Source organism: Ixodes scapularis, unplaced genomic scaffold, assembly GCF_016920785.2.
Source record: "Ixodes scapularis isolate PalLabHiFi unplaced genomic scaffold, ASM1692078v2 PGA_scaffold9__187_contigs__length_104089568, whole genome shotgun sequence".
Classification (NCBI taxonomy): Eukaryota; Metazoa; Arthropoda; class Arachnida; order Ixodida; family Ixodidae; genus Ixodes; species Ixodes scapularis.
The window spans coordinates 55,154,116-55,169,536 of NW_024609884.1; the positions used below are offsets into that span (position 1 = coordinate 55,154,116).

A 15,421-nucleotide genomic window follows, 5' to 3' on the forward strand; every position below is an offset into this window, starting at 1 on the left:
AGCAGCTCCATCTCATGCTATCGCGCCGCGACCGAACGCGCTGCTTGCGTTTTCGATTATCTGGACTTTCACGAACGTACAATACACTCATTCTCGAGCGATACAAAACGAAGACCGGGGCACTTTCCTTGGTTCCCGAAACACCGGATATTATGAGTGCGTATGCAAACGTACGTAGTAAGACGTGACTTAGTCACCTCACCTTTGAGTTCAATTTCAATAATCAAGTCTAGTACCAGTGAACTACAACTGAAATTTGGGCACCTGGAGCCTTACACGTATTTTGTTTGCCAAACGTCCGCTTCTTGTTACTTCATTGGGCGAAAAGCAAGCCGCATCCTCACAGGAGTATCAAAGTTGAGCCCAGCGTTGACGCATGAATTTTCAAGGAAACGCAATAAATTCGACCTCACTACTGCTCTAAAGTTACTATGATGTCTTTCTCGTGTCATCACATATCTCCCACTCAAATTTTATGCTGATAGAATATTAAGTTTTCGCAAACGCTGAGATCGGCTAGCTACGACGGAGGCCCTAACAAGCGTCCCTCACTCGTCGCTAAGCCTTTTTGGACGAGCTTTTCCTGAAGCCCAAGATCTGTGCCTGAACGGTGTGTCCTGAAATTATCTCGGCATACTCAGGCAGGAAGAAAGCAAACATATAACAAATATTATGGCCATTAGCAATCGTCAAATTCACTTTGAATAATTTCGTTCGTTTGGCGCACCGCACAGGGGTTCATGCCCGTCCTGCGTACTTCTGGCGAACGGTGCGACATTTTCACACAAGCGCTCAACTTTTGCTTTCTTAAAACGGGTTGTATGTGCGAATGGTGCCTATATGATTAAAGGCTAACGTTATGCGCATACGCGATGTTGAATATTAATAAAATGCTAGTGGGTGGGGACTTCGTTTCGTGCAGTGCTGCGGGTCCGTACAGATAAGAGATAAGAAAGTGAGCTTTCAATGGCGCCTCCGAGTTTTGCCTCGCGTACTCAGGCGTATTAAGAAAACAGTAATTGCAAAAGGTAATATTTCGTTTATGGACGCACGAAACAAACAAACTGCCTGATCAACAACACTAATGCAAAGGCGCGAGCTCGATGTATGCATACTTATTGGTTGATACAGCTTGTTGATTCGTACGTAAGCAAGATCCCCGAGCTTCGCAGCGTCGACATTCCCAGCACTGGCTGGTCCACATACCTCGAAACGCTAACACAAAGGCCCAAATACAAAACTACAACCAAACTGCTAAAGCTTCGAGGTCCGGCCATTTAGGTCAGTTTAGAGACCACAAATGACGCTCTCGGGACCAGAAAACGACGACGTGTCGATCGAAACCGAAACCCTGCCACTCTCCTCCCTGGCCAACTAGTTCCCAGAGTGCAACGCGAGCCGTGTTGCATGCAGGGCTTTATGGAAGCAGTCTATTTGCCAGTCATGGTCCAGGAAATGCTAGTTTACATTCTTTATTCACTTGAAACTCTCTTTTTTTTTTTTTTTTTGATAAACGGCGTTTCTGTAAACTGAGGCTCTGCTTTCTCTAAACCGTGCCCATTCTCTAAAACGTGCTTCGATGAAATGGCATTCGATCAACCGCAGTAAACCCGCCGACATCGCCGTCACACGGCCGCTCTTTTCCGGCTTGTGCGCTTTCTCGAACAGCTCGCCGCGCTTGCGAAATATTGCTAGCAAGCCTCCACGGCCGCCTCAGCAAGACGCTGCCATTTCAGTTTTGCACGTGGGGCACGTGAACTGAAATATGTAACATTGGAACGCGGAACTGGCAGGGCTGAACGAAGCCAGCGTCTTGGAACGCTCGCTTCCACTCAGACATTTTTCGGCTCGGCCGCGAGCTTCGCAACTGAACACGGAATTCTTCTAAAGGCTTTGAAGCCCGTCTGCATTTACGTTTATTTCTCCCTCTCTCTGCCAATTTGTGTAGGTGTGTGGTTGTGCGTGGCGTACGCCATCTTTTTTACTGGAGTGGCCTGATTTTTATTAACATTTTTAAATAAAGTCATAAAATAAATGCTGCAACAAATGCATAATGTGTCGGGAAGCGAATATCGGAAACCAACCTGTCGCAGAAAACCGTGCCCCTGGGATGCTCTTTTAAAAGCCCCTGGTTTGCTATAAATATGAATATTAAGCTTGAATGGTGGGCCTTGCACTTACAACACTGCATATGTGTAAGCAACCTGCCTGTTGCTCGACTTGGAGGCGGAGGCATCTTGGACGTGCACGGCATTAACTCACCAGTGCCGTTTCCTGGCTCGAATACATAAAGGTGATGCTTCAATGCTGCCTAACAAACGACAGAGTATATTAATGTCAGGCATGCACTACTCTGCTGGACCATTAACAGTAATTCTAATCTAAGCAAGGCCCCAGAGAGATTTATATCATGTTACATACAACGTACATACCTTGATTGACACTGCCAATCACAGCATCTGTTGCCAGCCACTGTTGCTCTCTTGCCGCTACATCTCCTTCCTCATCTGTTAATTAAAAAGCATAAGCTCTAAACCACTGTCCATTCCATTGCTTTGTTTCTAGGTATAATACTGCATATGTTTTACTTATCAAAACGGGGAACCCTTTAGTGACACATAAACAAAAGCAAAGGGCCTTTACTTACGTCTGAACATTTTGGAGCTAAGGAGTGCTTGATATCCTTTTAATTGGTCCTGGAGAAATCCTCCCGGAGCTCTTTGCATTTTTTTTTTCCTTCTGGATGTTGGAGCTCCTTGCTAATATTAGCTGTAGCGTCGGAGTCAGACGAGCTCTGAACCCCTTTTCGCTGAAAATTATTTCAAAGGAAAACGTTTACATTACATAAATTTATATTTGTGAGGCACAATAGTAAGCTAAAATACATACGGTTCCTCCGTTGCTTCGAACCCCCGATGCGTTTTTTTTTTTTTTTTTTTTTTTATGAGCTTGACTTATATGCTGGTTCAATATTTTAACGTAGCTGTCCTTTCTGGAAGCTGATTGGTTGGTTTTCTTTGCTTCCTATATGTTGATAAAATACATACAGTAATAAGTTTTCACTGCCGTTATCAACTTCCTCTGAACTTTGCCAAGAATCAGCCAATTCACGGTACCTGTCTCCTTCTCTGAACCAGAGTCTCGTCATCTCTGAACCTTCTTCAACTGTAACCTTCGGAACCGGGACTCTTTTTTGGGATCCTCCACTTCTTCTGTTGTCACTAGAAGTAGTATGAAAATTAGAATGTCAAATTATCAAATCTTTCTGTACTCACTTCCGAGCGCCAAGACCTGCGCCGAGTAGAAACCGGTATTGCCGTCCACAACACAGTCGCGCCAGAAGGCGTTGTAAATGGCCTTGTGTCAAAGTCATTGGTGTCCACAGGGCTAAAACCTTCAATGTCACTAACTAATATCACATGTCGCATGTGAGGTCGTGGTCTTCCAGAAATCTAACAAGCGCGTACATGGCGCTTGCGACTTACAAGAACACAAGTACAGGACAGTAACTAGCGGTGAGACAAGCGCTAGAACTCTAATCTAGCAAACTTCGGCTGGGAAATAAAACGAGGGCGAAAGACCCACCTCCCTCCCCCCCTCAACCTCCCGCACCCAAACCCCCACCCTTCTTCCAGTGCCTTGAACTGAGTGCGTCCTCGCCTTCACATTTCGAGCGGCGGCCGAAGGTCGGTCTAGCAACGCTTGGGCCATGGCCACCCAACTTTCTGAGAACGCGGCCTCCCCTCTTTCCCTAGACCAGTTATTGCCTTTGTGCGATTCCTCTTGGCAGCTTCCCTCTCCTAACGACGGCCTGGGTGCTCTTCGACCACCGCGTGATTTCTGAAAGCTGCTGGTTACAAAAAAAAAAAAAAACAAAAAAAAAAAAGTCACTGATTTCTGCTTTCCGCTCTGCGCTTCATCGCCCTAGGGTCGGCGAGAAGTGAGACCGAGAGGGGGCAGAGGGAACGGTGCAGGGAGGCTTGGCAGGCCGCCTGCACCGTGTCACTTGACACCACACACACTGGTGGGGGAGACGGTAGGAGGACGGCCATGAAGGGGTGAGAATGGGAAAGAGGTCATTTTCATGTACTCTGCCTGATCACGCTGATCACACTCGGGGGAGGTAGGGTGCCTACATGTTTCCGCCCCGCGGAGCGGCGGACGCATGTAGGCACTCTAGGGGGAGGTGTTAGGGAAGAGGAAAAAGTTAAAGGGCCGTGCAACCAATGTTTAAACTTCAGTCCAATAATTGTGGTAGTTGGCTTCGTCTTGAGCTACGGTAAAAAGAAAATACAGCAGCGGTGGCAGAAAATAGCAGACGATCCTTATGATCACAAAGAAAGCACTCGAAGAGACAATAATATTAATGACGACGGTTTTTTTTTTTTTTTCGGTGCATCCACCAGCTCCCTTTACTCACCTTCCTTTTGAGCTGTATATTGAGATAAAAATTACTTGCTCCTTAGAGTTAGATATAAAAAAAATGTGTTTTTATTAATCAGCGCGATCTCCCCAAACTGCATATATTCCTCGCACTGTAATTTGCACCATGTTTTGCAGAAATTGATTCCACACGGTGTAGTGGACCGGTACAGCACGAGGGTGCTTTCTCAAAAATGACATGAAACTGACGTTCGCGTTGACGCGAATATGATTACAATAAAATCACCCGAGGCTTCACAGCTTTGCAAGCGTTATCCTCTCATTACACATACTCTGGAGGAAACAAGAATACTACCTTATCATTTACTGCGTTCAAACATTTTCAGCCTTGAACGTGAGAATACGGCATTCCCTCCAACGCCCAGGACGAGAATGCGGAGAAGCTCCTATTTACTCTCGCCCTCTGATAATGACAAGTATAACTTCCCGGAGAAGGTGCATGGTCTGGATGTAATGCAGTCAATTCGTGCGTTGAAAACAGCAAATCGCAATACCCACCCATGCTGCGCCTATCCTTTGTCATTTCGAAGGTCCGGCACCAAAACCAACGGAGCAAGCGAGCTCTGACGGCTGTCGGCGCAGAAAGCAGACGACAAGCAGATCACGTGACGTATTTACTCGATTTGATCCGACGTTACCCCCCCCCCCCCCCCCCCCCTTCCCCCCCGGATCGAGGAGGGTAGCGTGAGTAATTACTCCGGAGTAAACAACCCGCTTCTGGAACGCGAGTTCTGACGTCACCGAGTAAGCTCGAGTAAGTTTTGGAACGCCACGGTACGAAAACTTTACTCCGTAGTCGGATCGAGTAAACTTTGGAACACAGCCTACTCCTTGTAGCCGTCAAGGGTCCAAACAAACCGTTTCTAGGGTCGTTGTGATGGACAAAAACATGCGGCTAAGTTTCGCTACGAAAACCCGACCGTTCAAAAATCGGGAGTAGGATTTAAACTTCTAAAAATTGCAGATATAGAAAGCTTGAATGTCATATATGTTGCGACAGAAGTGTGCCGGTAATCGCTTGTTTCTGAAATATTTGTGACTGCAACTTTCGGTCCTTAAAGGGATACTGAAGCGAAACTTGAAATACACCTATTATGGTCAGAAATAGGTTCAATATGATCAATGATATTCATAAATCATAATCGCGCGTTTGTATTTTGAACGGATGGCTATATTTTTCACCCTGATGGGCCCGATTGGGCGCGCGCTCAAAAATCGGCCATCGGAGAGAGCGATGCGTCTTGGGATATTGGGCGCATTCGTGACGTCACTTGTGCCGGTCGGGAAAGGCTACGGCGTGAATGTTGTGGTTACGAGCGTTGCCACTTGGTGGCGCGTCGACGATTTACGACCCGTGACAACGTGGCCGTTTGAGATGTGCAAGGGCTGCACACACGCTGCACCACGGGACCACGGCAAGTCGGCAACCACGGCAGCACTGACAAAACCAGCTCTGAGGCCGGATTCTCAAAGCGAATTCACGACGAAAAAAGTGCGTACGACAAATTTGAGAGAAAACCCGTGCTCTCGAAACGAAATTGTCGTAACCTTTGCGCAGGTTACGACAGAATCCTACGACAGCTCCGAAGCTGTCTTACGCACTTTTTACGATCAAATCAACAAGGCCGACAGCGTCGCTATGTTACTTGGTATCGGCCACCAACGGACATTTATTTTTCTTCGTGCTCTTCTCGTGCGTCCCGACTTCAACCAGCAAGAAAAAAAGGAAGGAGTACTTAAAACAGACCACGATCAAGAACGCAGGATCCACAAACACACGAGAAGAGCTACAACAGCCACGATTCTGCCGACCGAGCGAGCTCGGCAGAATATAGTAGGCCTAGCAGCAACATCGACTCGGCGCACCGTTGCTCCGGCGGTCCTTGGCCAAGACCGTCTGTCCATGACCGGCGACCCTTGTGGACCCTTACCGGACCAGTAGTTTGATCCCTGACCTAAATTTCAGAGGTCAATATTTTCCCCTTGTCATCTCGATCTCCTTGTTTTCCGAGACAGCGGTGACGAACGCTGTCGTCGAAAAGGGACTCTCATTGATTCTATCTCCTTGTTTTGTGTGATATAGAGCTCAAATAAACGCCATACGGATTACCTTCGCAACTCGGTATGTACACTCTGTTATTGGTATGCCATTTTTATTCTGACTCGACGCTACGTCACTGTCGAGCTATAGCAGTTCGTGGGAGCTACGCGATGTCGGTCTAACCTTTCTTTGTCGAGTGTCATGTCAGTATCCAGTTGCAATCGTAAAAGATCGGTCCAGAAGCGCTTACCGAAACGCGGTCTAACAGAGCGAATCCAGCACTTCGATCAAACGCGCGTGTCCGCTCCGAGCGCTCCGAGCGTGAACAGGTATTTGCGTGGCTCTTGCTGGCACTCTCGTAGTTCAGACATATCTTTTTTAACGTCGGCTCGCAGCTCGCAACTCGCAGCAACTAATACCGGCCGTGCCAGAAGCATGCTCGGGCCGTGTCGTGCAAAGAGCCGCAACGAGAACGAGCTCACTGTGGCCAACTACGCTTTGGCTTTCTCCGCCAAGGCTTTGCGAACGCGTTCAGGCCTAGGCGAATTCTGCCGGCACGCCGTATTGCCGCAGACCGGCGCTGCTATTTTGGCACAAGTGATGTCACGAGAACTTCCCCCCATCCACCAGATAAGAATTTGAAATCGTTTAATTATGTTTAAAATTAGTTCTCCTGTGTTTTACAGCGCAATATTTATATTTCCGAGGTGGTGCCTGTCCCTAGCCCATATTTATGCAACAAGATCGGCGCTAAAATTTCGTTTCACTACCCCTTTAAAGGACACATGCAAAGGGAAAAAACATTTTTTTTAAACGGCTTAGATGGAAAAAGGACGCCATAAAACGATTTTACAACGAAGAAAAAAAATTTTTAGAGCTATATTTACGGCGCAAAACGAATTTGTAGTTGGCGCCCGCGGGCACCGCGGAAAAGTGGTCTGTATTTATCACGTGACTGGTCTTTATTTATCACGTGGTGCTTGCGCTCTTTCGGAAGCTTCCTATGGCCTCTAAAAGTAACTTATTCATCTTTGTTTGAAGTATAACAAAAAACCAAGACAAATAAATAACTTTTAGAGCCCAAAGGAAACTCCTGAAAAAGCGCAAGCAGACGTGATAGACCTGTGCGCCGGTCAAACGACGGCGGCGGCGCCCCGAAGCAGACGAACTTGTGCGGCGGCGGCGACGGCGGCGTGGAGAAACGCGTTGAAGCGGCGTTCGCACAACGCTCAGCGCGCGGCGGCGACGCAGCGCGGCGGCGCGCGGGCCTACCACGTGACCAGCGGCGGCTCCCGCGAGCGCCAACTACAAATTCGTATAGCGCCGTAAATATAGCTCTAAAAATTTTGTTTCTTCGTTGTAAAATCGTTTTATGAGATCCTTTTTCCATCTAAGCTGTCTAAAAAAATTTTTTTTTTCCTTTGCGTGTGTCCTTTAAGATGCCTGCAGCAGACGACGAATGCAAGAAGAATGCTGTCTGCCACACACCCGCCGGCCAAACCGGCGCTGGCTTCTGAATCGGGTGAATAAAGACGATATTCTGATATTGCATTTGTTTGGAATATAATGAGTTTCAGACACTTATAAGAATTCATAGTGGGGTGCGATGCAAAATATGGCTTATCGAAAGTCCGGGCGTCGATCGAGATGATCGGCTGCTAAAAGATCGCAATGCACCCGTGAGAAAAAGCACTTCAGGCGATCGGTAGAGATCCCAAATTTTGTTTGCGGACTCGCGCTATGGGAGGGTGCTTCGTATCTGATTCTAACCATCGGGTGGAGAAAGATTCTTGCAGTTTCTTCAGATTTCCGCAAGACCCCTAAACGCGAAAGAACTGGATAAAAAACATAAGGTGAGTTTATTACAGATTTGCTGTAATTCTGTACCGTGAGTGATATTTCGTGCTTGATTGAAGTTGTTCGACGAACCAGATTCTTGAAACCCAGCGTGAACGGTAGCGTCATCTTTGAGGACCCGGCGAAAGTTCTACGAAAGCGCAGCACCGGAGGAAAGCAGTGCAGCTCGCATCGAAAGCAGAATCCGTACCGGCGGGCGTCTGCTTTCGACTGCTTTCGATGCTTATTTCAATGCGACTTTCGATGCGTGCTGTGCTGCCTTTCCCCGGTGCTGCGATCTCGTTTCAACGCCAAGTTTCCAAACCCTTACCCCCTTACCCTGGAGTAAGATCGAGTACATTTTGAAACACGGCCCCACGGCCCCCACGGCCCTAACCTCCTTGCTCGGATACCTCTCTTGTCGCCGACGCTGCCGACCCCGCCGACGCTTTGCCAGTGTTATGTAATGACGTCATATAAGTCTTCTCGCTCACTGAGAGCTAACTCCGTTTACCGGAGGGCCGAAAGGTACTCAAAGCGACAGAAGGAACCTTTCCTTTTGCTTTGCTGTAGACGAAACCGGTGACGAACAGTGGACCGGTACGATGAGCACGATGTCGCGAATCCTAACAGGATTTATTAGCCGTTTTCAGGTTTGTTTAACGAACGGATAAATAATACTACTTATCTTTCATGCCTCTCAGCTAACACCGTCCTTATAACCCACCCCACCCCACAAAAAAAAGAAGAAAAAAAAAAATTGAGCAATTAACAAGTCCAATCGACTGCTCTTTTTCACTCCGTGCAGGCTTTTAGATTTTTATCGCATGAGGCACTCGAGACGAACGGAGAGAAAAGCCTCGCGAGTATACTACAGCAGAAGTTCCCAGAAGCAAGTAACATTCAAGTTAAAGATATCTCAGGTGAGCAAGCTGTTTCGCGCCTACGCAAGCAAGTAGGAATGCAGAGATGTTGAGCGCAACAGGCGAACCTTCGTCACTAATCTGCCTTACCTTCCAGGTGGTTGTGGTGCCATGTACGAGGTATACGTGCAGTCAAGTATATTTAGGAACCTTCCGAGAGTTCAGCAACACCGCCTGGTTAATGAGGTAAGCAGTGACACGAATTACAGAATGTAAAGATACAAAAAACGTGATTTTTTTTTTTTAGATTTAAAAATTAAGATTTTTATTTACTTTAAATATATTTTCATATTTCATACATTTACCAGGCATTGCAGATTAATTACCAGCTATTTCAATAGACCTGAAAATCAAAAACAAGCGTATACAAAGCATAATCCGTTATAAATTTAATTACAGATGTAACATCAAGCAGTCACAGCAACACAATTATGAATGTAAAACCACTTTGTGCTTTTCCAAGTAGGCATCCTTTTTTTGTGTTTTAATTGTCCTACTGTGTGAGCATGTAAAATGTATGCTTTAATTGCCCTTACACAAACCTACAGATATGAGCCTGTTGAAATAAATATTGAAATCTGAAAACATCTGTCATCTAAGTCTGAGGATAATCGGTGCCACTCAAGTACTCCCACAGAGCAGCACACTTTCATCCTGAAATGGTGCCTACCAGTGGAGTCAAAAAACGTGAATGCCTGGTTCCGGTCAGTCAAAGTTATCCTAGCCAGAATCACATGCACACCGAACTACAGAAATAATGGCAATGTAGAGGTGGCTTGCCGACACATCCGAGCTGCTGATGGGGATGAAAAGGAGGGTGCGAGATGGTGGTTGGTGGAAGGGGGGGGGGGGGGGGGGGGGGGGTTTCAACACTATCGAGCTACCAAGAGCAAAGTGACAAGGTAAACTCGGCAGTCCGATTAGAGTGTACCACAGACGTGAGCCACCTTGTTTTTCTCTGCACCCTGACAAGTTCAACAGATCTTTCATATTTTATTATTAGTTGATGCAAGTCATAAATATTTTCATTGAAAGTACCAAATGGCAGGGACTCTAAATCTCAGTAAAAATGGTTTCCAGTATTATTTACTTTCAGAAAAGGTCTGAATTGGTAGAAAAATTTATGCAAGTCAAATCACAATTTAAATTATCATTTCTTTTTCTCCACCTGGTTGCTACTGTCATGCTTTGCACCCATCTACATTATAGTCTATTTCATACGTGTGCCTCCTTATTTTAACACAGAAGTTTTGCCTAATTTTTATAGTTGTCTTTTAAGTGAGCATACCTAAAACAATTCAGACTTTGAGATAGATACGAAGTGTGATCAGAAAGTTCCAGTACTGATTTTTTAGTGTAAAAAGAGAGGGCAGCACAGTGATGCGTGCGCAGCAGTCAAAGGAAGGGACCTTCATGTCTCCTGATACCAAAGGATGTCACTCTGTGAACATTTGGAGCTGCGCTACACGAGTTTTTGTGACCACGTGCATGGTTACATTGGCGATTTCACCATATACTGCAAATCAGAGCGAGAGCGAACATCAATTCTGTGTCAAACTCGGCAAATGTATCACAAACCTTTGAAACAAATCAGTGGGCTTGTGTCCAAAAATAGTGAATTTTGCGAAGTGTTTTAAGTGTCACTCTCGGCAGAACGTAACTGGAAGACAAAGAGCAGTAGGGCGACCTTATCGGACCTCTCCTTGACTTCAGTGACGTTCTGCCATTCTTGAGGTGCGAGTACCACTCAAAACGCCTCGCACACCTCACTACTTTTTGACATAAACGTTCCAAATTATTTGACCTCTCAGTTCTAGATTTGTCGAGTTTGATGTAAAATTGATGTTCGCTCTCGCTTTGGTTTGCAGTCTTTGGAGAGATTGCCATTAAGCTCGTGCATCTGGTCAAACTCGGGTAGCACGGCTCCAAATGTTCACAGAGCAACACCCTTTGGCATAACGAGAAATGAAGGCCCCTTCCTTCGACTACTGCGTGCACATCATTGTGCTGCCTTCACTTTTTACGCTACAAAATCCATCCCGGAAATTTTTCATCACACCTTGTGGATAGACAGTGCCTGTCAACAGCCAAGAGACCTGCACTGCAGTACACTTTGTCTTGCTGCTAGTGAAGTTATTAACATAACAGTATGTCAAACCATTTCTTGTGCAGCGTTTGCATAATTAAAGGGGTTATGACACGAAAATTAAACGGATAGATTATTCTTGAAATGGAATGCTCATTGGCTACTTAGTATATACACCAAGTTACGTGATTTTTAGGCCTCTGGTAATTGCAATATTCAATTTACGAATTTGTATCGTTTTCATCTGGCGACCAGGCAACACTGCCCAAGTTAGTCACACCATGGTGTCCATAAACCACGTGACCATGAACACTCTCTCATTCGAAACGCCCCCATGATCGCCCAAGCTCTCCTCGCCGCGGTACGATCAAAACCGCTCGCGCAACTCGGTAACCCAAAAGCTATTCTCGCTCTTGCCCCCGGCCCGTTGACCTTCCACCCTGCATGCGCCTGTGACATATTCCCGTACGACGGTGACCACGGCAAGTTCGTACGTAACTCGCCATCGCTGGAGCTCGTAGCCAGCGGGTCGCAGTTGAAATGAACAACGTCCAACATCTCTTGATAGCAATCACTGTCATCGCTGCTGCAATCATTGTCGAACACTTCGACAAGGCGAGCGATGCCGTAGACGTAATTGTCACGGACCGCATGCTCGAAACATGGAAGGTAAACGTCTAAACGAGGAAGCTGAGGCTCGAGACGCCAAGAGAGCCAAGTCTGTGAGTGCGTGCAAGGAGACACCGCGCTGGAGGCTGGCTGCGTAGCCAGCCTCCAGCACCGCCCGGATCTGCCCCTCCGAGGGACCCGCATATAAATCGATTTATCCACGAAACTATCGCGCCATTTTCAAAACAAATTTAGCAGGAGCATAGGAACATACTATGGGTCCTAGCAGTATAGTTATCTCATATTTTATTTTTGGCTTGTCATAACCCCTTTAATGTTTGAAAGTGCATGGGTTTATAACCAATGTTCTCTACTCTTTCACAGGCTTTGAAGACAGAAATACAAGACATGCATGGAATACGTATTGCAACAGCGGTTCCTGACAAATGAACTCTTATTCTCCTTAGGTACCGTTTCAAACACTTTGTGTATATCTTGTAGGTAGACTTTAATCACTGAAACACTTAAAGCTGTATATAAGGTTAACAGAGCTAACTGCTCTGGGAACATTATCTGTGTTGTTTTGTTGCTGCAGTAATAAACTGAAGTCTTTACAAAACTGTATATTTCCCATTCATCGATGGTCAGGGCTGGCAAATAGCTGTATCAGCAGATTGATGAGCTCTCGGCACCCTAAATATCTTGGCAGCTGTGGCAGTGTAAGTTGATTTCATGCATGTAGCACAAAATAATTGCAACAAATACTGGGTGAACGATGAACACAATAAATTTCATATAATATTACAGTAGGCTAATTGCAAAAAAAAATCATAGTAGTGGGAAAAGCATAAAGTAGCTGTATTTTCATGACACAAGAAATAAATCTAAATCGGAGTGATCTGGATCATTCGAAGGGTACAATGATAGTGGTTTACCAATTGTCTAGGTTTCAGCACAGGGGCGGATTGATGGGTCAGGCTTGGGGAGGTTAGGGGAGGGGGTGTGGTCTGCAGAGAGATGACGTCACTGGCAAGCCGTTGCCCAGATCTATTTTGTTGGCCTAATATTTGCGATGTCACCAAAAACTGAACATTTCTTTCAAAAAAAAAAAGCGATGTATGTTGGTGGTGGGGTGGGGTGCATGCTCATGTGCTTAGGGCAGTGATAGGGTGGGGAGGCTTATGGGGCTTTAGCGCCTCCCCCAAACTTAAATGTAGTCAACCCTATCGGCATGGTGCCATTCTTCACCAAGGTCATGTTCTTTGGGCGGCAGAGAAAAGGTCACCACAAAACCATTTGATGCGGAGAAAAGCTCACTTATGAACCTGTGAACAGGGCATTCACTCAAATGAAGTGTTGCTCAACTGAAAGGGGCACTGACACCCCAAAGGTCGTATTTTTTTTTATTGTCTAAAACGATGCAAGCAACAGTCATGGACACGCAAAAAAAAAAAAAACGCATCGCGAAAAAAAATTTTCCCGCGCGCGCGCGCGCCTTTTTATTTTTGGCGTTTGATTCTCCCGCCTCTCGCCTCCTCGCTTCTTTGGATTCGTGACGTTAAGAATCATGAAATTTAGAAGCTTTGTGGGCGACATCTCTATAACATTTAATAACGGCAAACCTAAACCATGTTTTTTAACGCAATTGCGAACGCACTACGGCCCTTCTTTTTGAAACACCAAAAATCGGGAGTTCGTTGTGGTGCCGTCTCCTGGATTTGTATCCTCTCAAGGAAAACAGGCGACACCGCTCAAAACCGGTCCGCCGGCGGCCCGGCGCTCGCTCCTTTCCTCCTCGCTTTGGGTCGCCATGGCAACAGCCGGGAGTTGTGAAGAAAGTGGACTCTCAGGGCTCCGCAATATTTGACGTCAACGCACCGGCGCGGATTGCGCGGGAACTTCAAATTCGGCATTTGGAAATTGTTTTTTTACTTTACAAATACTGAATTCCCAAATTTCAAATTTTGAGGGTAATGTCCCGGCATCGTTTTCAATCGTTTCGTATAATAAAAAAAAATACGATTTTGATGTGTCAGTGCCCCTTGAACTATGTTTGGATGCCATACATGCATGCGGTTATTCTGCACTGCACCAGTACGTAGCAAATAATTTACTTTTCAAGTATGTGTTATACAAATCAATTGCACAACGAAATTGAATTAAAGAAGTTTTTATGGAATGGTTATTGAAGGAGAGCCAGGGCAAAATATAGCCTATGTAATAAGTAGCAGCTTGAGTAGTTCCTGGATTGTTATATAGTATATTGAATTACCTTTCACGTTGTAGCCAACACAAAGCTTCAATATGTCTTCAATTCTAAGTCTAATTGTCAAATGAAGAAAGTTCATATTTAATTAGTTATATATCAACTTTCAAATATTTAATTAAATATGGCAACACCCACACACAAATGGTTGAAATTACAGCAGAAAGAGGGCTGCAGCAGAGCGCCCTGCTTTGAAATGTGCACCGCTTGCATAAAAGGCATGGTAGCTTTGTTTGCACTACTGCTTTTAAACATTCAACCCGGTCCCAGAACACAACCCAGAAGAAAATATCTAGTTGGTACCCAGATGGTCCCAGATGGTTTCAGCTGGGGCCAGCTAGCACTTAGCTGGGACCAGCAAGCAGCTGGGACCGACCAGCACTTAGCTCAAACCAACGAGCACCTAGCTGGGACCAGCTAGCACTTAGCTCCTGGACCAGCTGGGACCAACCAGCACTTAGCTGGGACCAACCAGCACTTGGCTCAGACCAACAAGCACTTAGCTGGGACCAGCAAGCACTTAGCTGGGACCAGCTGGGTCCAACCAGCACTTAGCTCGGACCAGTGAGCACCTAGCTGGGACCAGCAAGCACTTAGCTGGGACCAACCAGCACTTAGCTCGGACCAACGAGCACTTAGCTGGGACCAACCAGCACTTAGCTTAGACCAACAAGCACTTAGCTGGGACCAGCAAGCACTTCGCTGGGTCCAGCAAGCACTTAGCTGGGACCAACCAGCACTTAGCTCAGACCAACGAGCACTTAGCTGGGACTTGCTGGGACCAACCAGCACTTAGCTCAAACCAACGCCCACTTAGCTGGGACCAGCTAGTACTTAGCTAGCACATAGTTGGGTCCAGCTGGAGGCTTGCTGTTGTAATTGTTTTTGCTCAGACGGGCCAGCATATTATATAAAAGGTACTTGCTTTAGGGCATTCTCAATTTTACCATTAGCTTGCCCGACGTGGCAGCCGCTTTGATCATGATCGTGTGTACAATTAATTAGCTGTGCTTAATTAGCAGAAATCTGTTCATTAACTATTCATTTAGTAAAAATAAACACATTGTTCTAATTAGAAACTGGGCATATTCGAAAACCCTTATAAATCAGCCCATTTTAAAAGATTGGGAGTACATATGAAGCATAGTTGCTAAAAAAAGTACCCACTTTGGATGCAGGCAGGCACAAACCTGGTGGAGCAAAAATGCGGATGAGAA

The 15,421-nt window shown here is 46.0% G+C and overlaps 1 protein-coding gene, 1 non-coding gene and 1 pseudogene across 2 annotated transcripts in view; 1 reads left to right on the forward strand and 2 right to left on the reverse strand.

Annotated features, from left to right (window-relative positions):
- LOC8053950 overlaps positions 1 to 2,657 on the reverse strand; it is a 7,409-nt gene extending 4,752 nt beyond the window's left edge. The window contains exons 1-3 of the transcript XR_006076862.1: positions 2,648 to 2,657; positions 2,433 to 2,507; positions 2,085 to 2,136 (exon numbers count right to left, since the gene is read on the reverse strand). This is a non-coding gene — a transcript (uncharacterized LOC8053950). The remainder of the gene's footprint in view (positions 1 to 2,084; positions 2,137 to 2,432; positions 2,508 to 2,647) is intronic.
- Positions 2,657 to 3,711, reverse strand: LOC121833790 (annotated as a pseudogene).
- A 5,105-nt stretch (positions 3,712 to 8,816) lies between these two features.
- On the forward strand, positions 8,817 to 12,557 carry LOC8033740 (bolA-like protein 3). Its single transcript, XM_042287105.1, has 4 exons — positions 8,817 to 8,973; positions 9,129 to 9,243; positions 9,341 to 9,429; positions 12,323 to 12,557. Exons 1-4 carry the CDS (start codon positions 8,926 to 8,928, stop codon positions 12,386 to 12,388), a joined length of 318 nt encoding a protein of 105 aa, XP_042143039.1. The 5' UTR covers positions 8,817 to 8,925; the 3' UTR covers positions 12,389 to 12,557.
- The last annotated feature ends 2,864 nt before the right edge of the window (positions 12,558 to 15,421 follow it).

Coding starts and splice junctions, on each gene's coding strand:
- LOC8033740 (XM_042287105.1), top strand. CDS start 8,926: ATGAGCACGATGTCGCGAATCCTAACAGGATTTATTAGCCGTTTTCAG. Junction 8,974..9,128: donor GATTTATTAGCCGTTTTCAG/GTTTGTTTAACG, acceptor CACTCCGTGCAG/GCTTTTAGATTTTTATCGCA. Junction 9,244..9,340: donor TCAAGTTAAAGATATCTCAG/GTGAGCAAGCTG, acceptor CTTACCTTCCAG/GTGGTTGTGGTGCCATGTAC.